The sequence below is a fragment of the Cryptomeria japonica genome, chromosome 4 (assembly GCF_030272615.1).
Source record: "Cryptomeria japonica chromosome 4, Sugi_1.0, whole genome shotgun sequence".
Taxonomy (NCBI): Eukaryota; Viridiplantae; Streptophyta; class Pinopsida; order Cupressales; family Cupressaceae; genus Cryptomeria; species Cryptomeria japonica.
Genome location: NC_081408.1, coordinates 423,476,896 through 423,490,729, shown reverse-complemented (window position 1 = coordinate 423,490,729; position 13,834 = coordinate 423,476,896). Strand labels below are relative to the sequence as shown.

Genomic DNA, 13,834 nt, shown 5'->3' with positions numbered 1-13,834 from the left:
TTCAATTTGTACCCGTTGGTGGCCAATCTATTTTCAATGTCTATCCGAAGACTTGGAACCACAAATTCTATAGGGACCACGGTCTCCTTCCCATACATAAGAAGAAGAAGAAGAATAAAGATTTTGAAGACTGTTGTCTTCCACACAGGGTTCCAATCATTGCCAACACTCTTCGGATTATCTACGTCGCCAGGGTTTGAGGCGTCTCCTTTCCAATATTCTTTGTATTCCGGCAGGTACACCTCTGTTGGTTGCTCTGGTTCCTCTACTTCGAGCCTGTAGCTTTGGAACATTTTGTAATCCTCCATTTGCCGATGGAAGAGCCCGTTAAATGAGCATACCTCATCTTCAGAACATCCCTCCAATTCGAGCACCCCTTCACTGTTCGGCTCCATCGCGTTCTTGCCCTTGCTTTCATCAGGACCCCCTTCCCCTTTATTAAAGTCCTCTGAGTCTGAGTCAGAAGAGGCGAGCTCTTCGCCAACATCTTGGGTGTGTAGGTCAATGGTATATTTCCGCCCTCCCTTCTCCATGGAAAGTGTATTTTTTCTTCCAGTTGTGGTTTACCCTCGCGTTGATCAACCACGCTCTCCCCAGGATGGCGTCATAGCCTTTCTTCTTCGAGGGAATAACCACGAAATCTAACAAGAATGGTTGCGTACCAATTGTCACTTGCTGGACCATCAATAGGCCGAGTGGCTTAATGCCGTGTTGGTCCGCTCCCACCAGGTTGAATGTGGGTGGCCATAGGGTGGGCTTCCCCAGCCGCTTCCATGTTTCTTCTGGTAGTACATTCACCCCAGATCCCCCGTCCACAATGGTGTCCTTCAAAATGGTCCCACGGATACCCATTTCTACCACAGCTGGGTGTCTACCACTGCTCAAGGCTAGTAACATCGGGTCAGTCGAAGGGCTAACGGAAACCTCCACCTGTGGTGCACTCTTCGAAGCGGTGGCGGGAACCCCTACCTGTGGTGCACTCGACGATGCAGTGGCGGGAACCTGTACCTGTGGTGCCCTCGACGCTGCGGTGCTTTGCACATTGGTGAGGATGGTAGTCCTCAATTGTGGCATAGAGTCTAGAAGGTCTTTTACCTTTATTGGCACCTCCATCTGCAAGATTTGCCCAATGATGTTATTTTCCGCTTCCGTACGGGATGATGTACTTGCCACCTCGTTGTCCTGTCGTTCGGTCGTCATCTCACGTTCAATATTGGCCTTTGCCTCCCGTAATCTCTCCTTCTCCGTACGGGGGTCGGGATAAGTGGCTATTTTCGTTTGGGCGCGGGTGATCGCCAGTACTTCTTTCTCACCAGTCTTCTCAGCCTTCTCAATGTTGAGGAGATTAACCCCTGCCTGCGGGCAATTTGCGTCCTCATGGTCGCCTGGCCCACACCAACGACAGAGGTGCTGAGGGGTGGCTTCCTTCGTGCAATCACGAGCGAAGTGCCCCCACTGATTACAGGCCCTACATTGGATAATTGGCCGGCCCTTGGTGTCATACTGGATACGGCTTCCGTTATTGTTATTGTTGCTATTCCTTCCGCTGCCGCGTCTGTTATCTCGGTATCCTCCAGATGATGCCGTTGTGTTAGTATGTTGGCCGGTACCCGCTGGTGCGGATGTTGTGGCCTGCTCCGTGAACAGCACTTGGTTCATTTGCGTACCTCGGGTTTTCATGTTGTATGGGCACTCCTTGGTGGAGTGTCCCATCACTTGGCAAATCTCGCAGAATGCCTTCTTTTGGCAAGTACCCTTTGTGTGCCCTTCCTCTTTGCACTCAGTGCACCATATGTCCCCTTCGTTTCGACCAGTGCTTCTCATTATTTTGAATTCCTTTCTCATTTGCTCCATGTCTTTCTGGAGTGCTTGCACCTGTTTGCCAGCCTCGTCATCGCTGCTACTTTCTTGTGAAGAGTCATCATCCTTGGATGAGGATTTATTACTTTTCTTCTTCTTTGATGTTTTGTGTTTGCTCTCCAAGTCCATCGCCCTATTATAAGCGTCGTCATATGACGTTGGGGGTACAATTTTCATCTTCCTCCATAGGGAGGATTTCAACCCTTCAACGAACCATCGTTTCTTCAATCCATCTGCGGGTTGGCTTTCCATTTTACCCAAGAGTTCTTTCAGCCTCCGACTGTATGCCCGTACTGTCTCCCTGGTACCTTGTTTGGTACTGTATATCTCCGTTACAATTTCATTGTCATCACGGAGCAACCGAAACTCCCCCGTGAATTCCTTCTGTAGATTGGCCCACGTGGCCACTTTTTGCTTGTCCACATCGGAGTACCAATCTATGGCAACTCCTCGTAACGTGGCTGGGAACTGCTGTACCCAGTCATCCTGGTCTGTTACTCTGTTGGCGGACCAAATGGTTTCACATGTACGGCAGTGTCGTAAGGGGTCTTCCTTGCCCTCCCCTGTGAACTTTGGCAATTTTTGTTTACTCGCCATCCCACCGCTGGGTCTCGCTCCTCTAATTCCTTGTGTGCTTGTACCTGGCGATCCTCCGCCTCCTGCAACTGAACCTCCACTCGTGGGTCCTCCGGAAAAAGTTGCTGACACCGAACCAAACAAATTGCCTCCCGTGCGGTACCCTTGTGCTCCCTTGGCACCTTCGGTCGTACCGTCACCTTCCATTGTCTTCCTCCGGTTGTCCTCTGAAATGGACAAATTCTTTAGCAAGTCTCTGGTAGCGTCGATCAGGTTTAGGCTTCGCCTTGTTTGTTCCACCAACTCTTCGCGACTTCTTACCCTACGGTGGTATTCTGGCGAACTGTAGAGTTCTCCTTCGGCACCCTCCGTGACTCCTTCTGGCAGCCCTACAACAGTGTAGACAGTGTAGTTCTCTCCGTCTATCTCTGCCTCCGCAACCTCCGTGACACCTCCTGGGTTCCCTTCGGGCAACCCCTCGGCCGGTCGTCCCTCGGCAAGCTGCCTTAGCCTACGCCTTCGTTCTATCTGATGTCTGAGATTCAACGCGGTTTGTGCCACTTCCCATTCGTCACTCTGTATCTTTTTATTTTTGTCCTTATTTAGTCTATTGGTCATAAGTCACTTCCATACACAGCAAACACATGCCATGTACACAAAAAAAACTTTTATTATTTTTATTTTTATTTTGCCTTTCGGCCACAATTTATATCAGCAGTGTGTCGGGATTATTACAAGTTTCAATTTCCTCCTGGCCTGGTGCCATCTCGTTTTGTTTCTCGTCGGCTGTTTTCTTCGTAGCGTTGCAGGATTTGTTGTCGTCGCTCTTCCTGGGCAATCTCCTCCAAGCGGGCCTGTTGTGCCAGCGATGCCTGTGCAAGCAACTAGGGGAGGTGGTTCATTAACCGGTTTACTGCCGGGCTAATCTCCAGCGCTGTCCACACAGCACTTGGTGGGATTTCTGCCTCCGCCGCTTCTCGTCGAACGTATGTCTGAATGGCTACCTGGAGCAAAATTGAAAATTCTCGCGTTGTCGTGTCTTCTCCTGTGTAAAGTTCTGTCCGCGCTTCGTCGGCCTCCGGGTTTACTTCACCAACGGGTAGGCCCATTGTGTCTGTGCGCCATCCGTGTCTTCCGTTCCCGAGTACATCTAGGCAGCGGCGCCAAATGTTTGCCCTCTCGGGTAAACGGTTAAATGCAGAAAGTAAATGCACAGAACATAATGGAAATACATTAAATAACCAGTCTCTATATTAATTCAACAGTCCATGTACATCAAGTGCTTATAACATTACTTTTGACACGACTATCATGATCCTACTTCAACAACATAATATAACAACATAACATAATGATTATTCCCGGCAACAGTAACGTGTAGGTAAAACATGTAGAACATAACTAGTCAGCCCAAAAACACTCACTTCAAATGAATCTTCACAATGTGGATCCCCACAAGCCATAGTAGGACCCAAACATAGCTCAACACGTCTTCCAATGTTGGCAGAGACCCCCCAAAGATGCACTGCAAGCAAGATAACAAGCCTTGTTGGCTAGATGGCTGCCAATTACCCTAAAAATTAACACCAGACCAAATGCAACACCAAATAGTCTATCCAACATCATGTGAACCATATATAGAGGCGTTCCATGAATCCTCAACAACATCCTCATATACTTCTTCCACACTGTCAAGCCAAAACTAGTTGGCAAAACCAAATTGATATAGAGTTCTTTATTACTAGGATGCCAAGAACATAGTCATGAGATAGTACATCAACAAACACACTTTTAGAAAGCTTCATCACCTGAAATATGAACTGAGACATTGCACATACGTTATAAGCATACCCTCCAAGCAACAAAAACCTCAATGTGGAGCAAAACAGAGCATTATCAGGACTAGTCTTTACCAGTCAACACACTGCCAACATACTGTAATCACCAAAGATGTCAACTGTAACAAGGACCTTAAAAGATAGGAGTGTAACTTTCGCAGATTGTAGACATTATATTCAAAACCGCAAGACCATATTTGCAAATGTGGAGGAGTGCGTAACATTCTTCTAGACTGCATTCAACACACCTTCCTGCAAATCTCACTCTTTATCAACTTCTGAGTACAATGACACTACTTGCTCACTTGGGAGCAACAACGAAGATACTACAACAATCTGTAGTATGCACAAAAGTTAGAACCATTCGGAAACCATCACTTCATCATCATGCTTCTAATCCTCATCTCAATGCATCTAATCCTTATCCATCATCATTAAAGTATCATTAGCATCATCACAACATATTGAGTGTAGTCAACACCAAGAAGGTGGACATCCACAACAAAGAACCTCCCTGCTCATTCATCTTGAATCTCCAAGAACCTTTTGCCCAAACATCTAGTCAACAGTCATGCCAATAACTACCAACAATCTCCAGTAGATATAGCAGCACAACATATGTTTTCATCATCAAAGAGCTGACAACAATCCCAATACAAATTGACAATCACATCTCAATACTGAGTATATCATCAACACACAAGCGGAGGGTTGAACTTGACATCAATGACAACACCAAATCATCAATGACAACAACTGCCAACAAATATCTTCTTTTAAATCTAGAATCTTGAAGTTGTTATATTAATTTTTCTATGCAAGCCTCTATGAGCCTGCTTAAGTCTATACACAGATTTAAATAACTTGCAAACCATATGTTCTTTATTTGAAAAATGGAACCATTGTAGGTGCGCCACAATCTGTTTTGCTAAATTATCATTGAAGAAAGCACTTTTGACGTCGATTTTATAGACTTCCAGCCAACCTAAGCAACAATAGAGATTATGTATCAAAAGGTTAGCACCTTTGCAGTAGGCACAGATGTCTCCTCATAGACCACCCTTATTGTTGCACATATCCTTTTATTGCAAACCTAGCTTTGTACTTGTCCAAAGAATTATTTAATTTAGACTTGATCTAATACATCCTTTGTAGCCAAGGAGCTTCTTGCCTTGGTACTATAGATGATGCCCAAGTTTTATTCTATATCAAGATCTAAATTTCCACTTTCATGGAATCCCTACATTTAGGTGTGCCCTGGGACTCATCACATGCGTGAGGTTCTAATACCTCCAAAATAGTAGATGTAGGATGAAGAAACGCCCAGTACAAATTTGAGGATGCAGAAACCTGTATTATAGGGGAAAATGTTGATATCTTCCTCTAATTCCTCTTTCCAGATTTCCATGATATAGGTGTGAAGATTGCACAGCTTGGACCACAATCTTGAAAATCCGAAAATGAGGGCATGATTGTGTAAATATTCTTCCCACTCACTGATTACATCTTCCATGTTGACTTAAGGGATGTGATCTGAATGGTGCAAGGAGAGGGAAATGCCTAGGGTTTGGTCACCTTGATTCTTTGTGCCCTTGCTGGATTAAGGGCTGCCATGAAAGCTAGCAGCCCTGTGACCTTGTTTTGAGTACCATATTAAGTTTTTAAGATGGATCACTTACATTTTTTAGCTTGCTTAGATGAATATCTGGATTTGACCACATTAAGTTTTTTCCATCAATGTTTGGGATCATGCTCCATGATCCAACATTTATGAGAACCTTTCTCTTTTCTAGTTCTCATCCTTATGTTGGATCATGGAGCATGATCCAAAAATGTACAGTTGATGTTATCTTCTGTTCTGTCACTTAACATCTCTATTTTTATTGGCTTATTAAATAAGAGGACCCAATATTTCAGAAATTGCCATCAAGTGGAGTTCTTCGACTTTAGTTTGTACATAGGATATGAACAAGATTGTTGGAGTGCAATTTTGACGATACATGGGATAAGATCTGAATTGTACTGGAGACAAAGATGCTAAAAGCCTAATTAGTATATATATTATTTGTTCATTGTTCATATTTCCTGATTCTGTAAAAATCTTATTTATGCGTCTAGTAGATATCCATTTGTTCCAATTGTTTCAACTGATTCAGACCATCTTTGATTGTCTCCTTAAGCTGGATGCATATAGAAATTGGCAAATACAACTTCTCAAAATAAGTTCTGCACTAACATAGATTGTCTAGGTCTAGTTTCTACTTATAGGGATTATCTATTTGTGATTTTGAAAAAAATTGTGTTGTGTGCAACTATATCCACTTGTTTCGTTAAAATCCTGATTTGTAAGTTGGATGGTTTTGCATCTGCAAGTGAAGTAAACTTTTGTGCATAACATGCATCTAATGGACACATACATGCATCTAATGGACACATACTATTTGATTCTGCACATTTATGAGACTGAAAAATTCTTGTATCCTTAAAATTGAATTTTTTGTAGATTGAAATAAAGCAGAGGAGTTGATAGGGAAGACAAATGCAACATGACTGCAAAAATTGAAGCTTTGTTTTGGATTAAAGCAGAGTGGAAAAGATAAAATACATTTAAGACCAAATGAAACATAAATTTAAACAAATGAAGCTTTGTTTGGTATTGGAGTAAAACAATTGAAGCTTTGTTTCGTATTAAACTAAACACAGTAGAGTTGATAGGTAGATACTGAAGACGAATACAATAATATGACAAGGTATGTGGTGACATATGGATTACAGCAGGCAAGTATGGCTTTTATTGTTATATGAAGCCAGACCTATACATATAATTAAAATAATTTGGACTCGGGATTTTCCATTCCAGTTTGGTTTTGTGAGGCACAAGACTATGAAGGTCGGGTTAGTAATGGAATTAAATATAAGAGAATGGTTTTCTTGCTGTTAGGATTATAATTATCATTTGAATGACATTTATTTCTGTTATCTTCCTACAGTGCAATATGAGGGCACTCTTGCAGATACTGGTGACATATTTGATACTACCCGGGAAGATAATACTGTTTTCTCATTTGAAGTGGGAAAAGGCACAGTAATCAAGGCTTGGGAGATAGCTGTGAAATCCATGAAGGTAATCATATTTTCATTTCTCTGATACTGTTTTAAATGAATCTGTACATTTCTGCATAATTAGTAGCTCACCAAATGCTTACATGCTATTTTTTTACTGCTTCAAGGTTGGTGAGATCGCAAAAATTACTTGCAAGCCTGAATTTGCTTATGGAAAAGCTGGCAGTCCTCCCGATATACCAGAAGAGTAATATAATGTCACGTTTGATGATATTCTATAATGGACGGTCTTCCGTTATTCACATTTGAGTACTGAATATTTAACTTCAGTTTTATGTATCTCCTTTTCTGGCAGTGCAACGCTTATTTTTGAAATTGAATTGATAGCATGCAAACCACGGAAAGGTTCAACACTGGGCAGTGTCTCAGATGAGAAAGCAAGGCTAGAGTAAGTTTGATGTTATCCATTTTGGATTCCCTATTATTTGATTGGGAACTTACCTGTTTTACAATATGTATAGCTGACTAATACGATATTTATGATTTCTAAAGGGAGCTGAAAAAACAGAGGGAAATTACTGCAGCTAATAAAGAAGAAGAAAAAAAACGCAGGGAAGAAGCCAAAGCAGCAGCAGCAGCTCGTGTACAAGCAAAATTGGATGCAAAGAAAGGGCAGGGTAAAGGGAAAGGGAAAAGCAAAGGGAAATGATAGACTCACTGTAAAACCCGAGTCATTAATTTTATTGCAAGTGCACAGAGATGATTTCATAGTATTATGCGACATCATATAAGTTTGTTTATTTCATTGGATATTTAGGACAAGAGATGTGGACCGAATCCTAACATACTCACATTTATTTGTCTTTTCAATGGAAGCAAATACTTTTGGGGTACAAACTAACTAGTCGTGTTGCTTTCCCTTTTGGGCACAAAGGGAAGCAGCTATGATGGTTATTTGGTGCAACATAGTTTGTTCAATGGAAGAATTAGAATGATAATCTGTGGTGTAACACAGCTATTGGTTAGTTACTCATTGCCTAGCTTGCATTTCCATGCATTTGTGTCATAGGTAGTGTACCTTGGGGATTCATCACTGGTTTTTTTTATATGTACCCTAAAATAGAGACGCCTCTAGGATGGTGGAATGAGGAGAAAATGCCCTCCTTGCAGTCCTCAATGCTTGGGCTTCAACAAAGAGACATTCCCTAGAACTTTTGTCATTGATAGGACATTTTAATGGACCTTCGGGTGTCCCTGGCCATTTTGGAGACGTTAGGGCTTTTGAGTGGCAAAAAAAGAGGATTTTAAATTAAAAAAGGAATTACAAGAAAAAAATGTCATATCTTAAACCTAAACCTAAAGAGTGAGTATGCCAAGGTTTTCCAACTTAATAAAATCCTTAGCCCATCTAATTTACTAGAACCCTTGCATGGTGGGATGTAGAACCTAAGAAGTGGATGCAAATGGATGAGGATTAGATTGTCCGGGATGGTAGTGCGACAATGTCTAGGCATTCGTTAACCATAATCTCTCTCTTTTTTTTGAATATATCACACCCTAGCACACAATAATAATAATTTTGCTCGATGATATATAAAAATGAAATCCTTATTTTATTTGATGAGATCAGCTCATAAATTATTGCTAACAGTGTATACTGTATATCAGTTTTAATGCTTAGAAATATTGCTCATAATGTGGCACAAAACTGACCAAAATAGCCCCTTTCTCATGATTGGTAAATAGACCCAATACTGCAGTGATTTATTTCTCAATGAAGTGCCTTTTTCTGCCTCAAAATCTGCCCGATAGCTGCTCTTAAACTGTTACGATCTGCTACTAGTTGTTAGAATACTTTAATTCAAGCCAAGATTATAAAATTTGCAGAAAGGTGATCTCCGTGTGAAATCTTTCTCGGGAGAATTGTCGGTTAGTGTCTTCCATTTCTAGTCTTAGGTTAATTGAAACGTAGTTCCATGCTCCACAAGGATTCAAACCAGATAATAAAAATGTTTATCGACGACGCGCCTCCTTGCTTAGGTCTCTCTTAAATACCTTTCCTCTCTAATAGCCACACCTTTTCAAATATCCTTTGACCTCTAATTGTAGTTTCCTTTAATAAAATGAACTCACTCTTTGCCATTAATTTTTTGCGATTCCTTTTTCCCTTTCGATTCTTTTGTTTTCTTATGCAAGGGTAAAGGTTGTGATAAACTTTTTGATTTTGTCTTATTTAAACTATTATATCAACATCTTTAATCTCCTATGTCTTGTCTTGTAGTGGTTACTCACATGTGCATCTCCTTTCAATGTTTTAATAAATTATTAATAATTTTAAATATTTTAATTTGAGTTTAATTTTTCAAGTGGGGACAAATTTCTGCACCCTCTCATGTAGCATTTTTTTTTGGGAAGATCGTTCCATCGGATTAAATATTCTATCGTTGTTTTGTCTTGAGTTTTTTTTTCTTTAAAATTTGTAATAGCTTCAAAATCAAAATCAGTTTTCTTTCATCATTCAATAGTGATTGCTTACTTTCAAGGAATAATTTGTCGTCTTAATGTTTTTTTGTTTAAAAAACGAGACGAAATACATCATGAATTGTATTGTTTTTGACAATTCCAATTAATATGCCACCTCTCAAATTCTTATCTTGAATTTGTAAGGGTCATAGAACCTTTGGTTTTAACTTCCTCGTTCCACTCTAAATCAAGTCCTTAAACTCTATCATTAAATCCAAGCTTAAAAATATTTGCGTATCTCAAATATATCAATCTAAACACTCAAAACATAATTGAGTTTTCTTAAGAACCTAGACTATCTTATGTATAGCAACCCATCAAATCAATTAGATTCCAACAAGTCAAACCCCAAATCAAATGTTTCTTTAGAACTTTAGCTTATCTTAAATATAAAAATTAACCTTATCCATATTTAATTAAATAATCATCCTAAGGTCTTGATCTTTTGATTATTCAACCAAAATCAAGTTCAACCCAATCCTAATCAAATTTAATCTTATCTAAATTGATTATATCCAAAACTCTAAGGAAAATCCACTCCATCTAAGATCTTCATCTAAGATGCAACCATCACCTTATGCTCCTAATCACATGATTATAAGAACAATTGAAGATGAAGTTTAATGTTAGTCACACCTTTGAATTGGGCCATCTACACATTATAATAATCTCTCATCATGATTTCCCCAATCCCATAGGTGACACCTAAAGTCTTAATGATCAAAGTGAGTGTTCTTGTAAGATCTTGGGGACTTTTTCTCATCCAAATACCATATAGACAATGGATTAATTTATCAATAAACATAAAGACATGTTTCTCCAATGTTACATCAATATATTAGTCGAACTCCCTCTCAATTATAACATATACAAGTTGAACAACATTGTTCTTGCTTTCCAATCAACTACCCATGACTTTGACAACCCATGGGCTAAGCACAATATTCCCTCAAGTTAAATCTAACCACTTCCACAGAAAGAAATGCTTCATATAGTAACCCACCCAAAACAAACAAAGTATTCTTATCCATCGCCAAATATTTGTGGCAAGAAGAATGCATTGACCAAGGAAAAGCACAATCCCAATCCAAACCAACCCTTGATCACACCCAAATCAATCATTCTTTTCATATAAGAAAATCGTCACCTAGAACAACTCACCATCACGCATCATGATATCCCTAACCATAACATCCCCTTGTTATATAATCTCACTCTCCCTAACTATTTCCTATTTACGTTCTCATCTAACTTGCAATATTCCTCATGATCTCTTCCATTCTCGCCTCTTGGTAACCCTTTTGACCAAGAATGACAAGAAATGAAAAACATCAAGGGATTACAAACATGGACATCCAAGCAACACAAAAATTACAAGTTTGAATTACTTTGTCCTTATCCCTTTGATTTGTTCAAATTACAAATACCCTTTCCTCCTTATTTCAAAATACCCAAATAAAAAATGTAATGAATAGTGTAATCTCCGTAACCATGCCAAATAATTTTATATAATTTGCTAAGACTTCACTTATAATGACATGTGTTTGATAAGGCTCTTTAGTTGAATTTTGGGAGGATATGCCTTGGAATTGTTTCTACACCTTCCCAAGGTCCATTACAACATTTGTTGACCTTCTAGAGAAATTTGTCATGTATTTTTCCTATAATGTGGAGCATGAGTTAGTGACGTTTGATATTTGTAACACAAATCAATATAATGGGGGAAGATTTTCTTACTAACAATGTTGGAAGATCCTTGTGTAGCATCATAAAATTGCGACCTTGCAATTTTCGACCGCATTTGGGTCTTTGCATTGGCGGATGAATCTCTAAGCTTGATTGGAGACTCGAGACATGCTCAGAACACTTGAAACTTGCACCCCGCACTGCTTTCTGTCACTGCTTGCCCTGAATTAGGGCAGGATAGGGGCATGGCACCCTTGTCCCCCCTAGGACAGGGGCGTGTCCCTGCCCTATTTTGGGCCTCCCTTGATCGAATCCTACATTGGGCTTGTTAATTGTGAGCGGGAAAAAGTTTTCCTATGTTGGCCTAAGACGAAAAACAACTAAATACCCCTAATTGGCAAGTATATAAGGAGCATTTCCCCTACAATTTGCATAAGTTCGAAAACCGAAGTCAAGCGAAAATTAAGTTCATGAGCAAAGCGACGATAAGTGACAACAAGTTGATCATAAAGCGCAAACAAGCATTCAAGCATCCATTGAGCATTTCAAGTCTCCCTTCAAGGCTAGGTGTTGCATTCAAATCAAGGATTCAACCATTGAAGAGGAGATCCCTATCAACATTCAAGACATTCTATTCCACATATCCTTTCAAACAATTCTATCAACACTTCAATTGCATCCTCTCTTGAGGTGGATTCTACTTCAGACATTTCTTTTCATTTACTTGCAAGTATTTTCAATCACTTGGTTAATTGCAAAACGGGGTTTGACCTGAAGGCAAACCCCCAATCCCAACAACATTTCCTCTCTTTTTTGTGTGTAGGTTGCAAGTGTGCAGCTGTAATTGTAGGTTTAGGATTCATTTTTCAGAGATGGAAAAAACCCTTTTCGGTGCATTGATTTTTCGGAGGACCAAGTACACTTTCAACCTGGTCCCGACAACTTTTGCTCAAATTTGCAAGGAGGCTTCGTCTCGACATTTTACTACTAATTTCAGGTGCACAACTTCATCTTGCATCTCTATCTCAAGATATAATTGCTTCTTTGTCATCTTTACACTTAGTCTCAATTCGCTTAATTCAACTTGTCCATTTTAAAAGAGGATTACTTTACTTTCCAAATTCATTGTCAATTTCCTTACAATTCATTTAGCATTCAATCTCTTTCCATTGGGATTGGATCTAGTGAATTCAACCCTTCCTCTTTTAAATGTAATGTGCGTGAGAAGTTGAAGGGAATCCTTTGTGAAACTTCCATTCCTCTTTTGAGGGGAGTAAAGCTTTCCACTTGATCTCCCCTCATCACTTTTCACCGATATTACATTTTGGTGAACCTGACGTCTTACATGCTTGACATTGAAAATTATTGCATATTTTTCATTTAGAAGTTTAATTTTCTTGCAAAACTTAGTGGTTAATTCAATCAAACCTTAGTTGTTAAAATTGAAATTGAACTCGTGTTTTGCAAAAAATGCTATCTATTGTTTTAATTCTGAAAAATTACATTGCTTATTAAATTCAATTCTTTCGTTGTTTTGTTCAATTAGCAAAATCAAATTTACAAAAATTTTCAAAACCCTAATTGTAAAAAATCAACTTGAACTTGTGCAAAAATTGGATTCACATTCAATTTTCAGATATAGGATTATTTTCAGACTTGTCTTCTTGCCTAAAATTCAAATTTTCAATTTCCCTCCTTTTTCCAAAATTAAAAAATTCAAAATTCAGTGGTTAGGCCCTAAAACCCTAATTTTCAAATTTACTTGGATTTTGTCCAAATTTCAATCAATTTCAATTTTCTAAATATTATTCAAGGTGACCCTATCCATTAGGTTTGACCTTTTTCAAATTTGCAATTTAATTTCATATCTTTTTCAAAACCCTAATAGGGTCCTATTTTGACGTTCAAACCCCAATTTCGCCTATCTAAAGTTCGTAAAATCAACCAATTTTTTGGGGTTATCTCTCAAATCATCGTAGTTTTCATCCCTAAAAATTTTCAAAAAAGTTGGGCGAACTAGGTACACTTTCAACTTGGTCCCTGACTTTTTTCCCGAAATTTTGGGAGATTGTTATGACTGTATTTAATTGCTTAAATCCAGAAAATTGGTTGATTTTGTCGAATTTTGATCCCTCTAAAATAAAAAATACTTCCCAATTTCAACATCACAACTTTCAAGGAAACAATTAAAATTAAGTGGTTACTTATAATTTGCCCTAATTTTAAAATCTTAATTTTGTTATGGTATCCCCTTGGCCCTAATTTTAAATTTTAATCTCTTTTTATTC

At 39.1% G+C, this 13,834-nt stretch overlaps 1 protein-coding gene across 1 annotated transcript in view; it reads left to right on the top strand.

The window, feature by feature from the left end:
• Positions 1–8,366, top strand: part of LOC131030692 (peptidyl-prolyl cis-trans isomerase FKBP20-1) — a 90,426-nt gene extending 82,060 nt beyond the window's left edge. Inside the window, exons 3-6 of the mRNA XM_057961591.1 lie at positions 7,265–7,398; positions 7,505–7,584; positions 7,693–7,785; positions 7,890–8,366. Coding sequence (XP_057817574.1) covers positions 7,265–7,398; positions 7,505–7,584; positions 7,693–7,785; positions 7,890–8,046 — 464 coding nt within the window. The 3' untranslated portion in view covers positions 8,047–8,366. The remainder of the gene's footprint in view (positions 1–7,264; positions 7,399–7,504; positions 7,585–7,692; positions 7,786–7,889) is intronic.
• Positions 8,367–13,834: the final 5,468 nt, after the last annotated feature.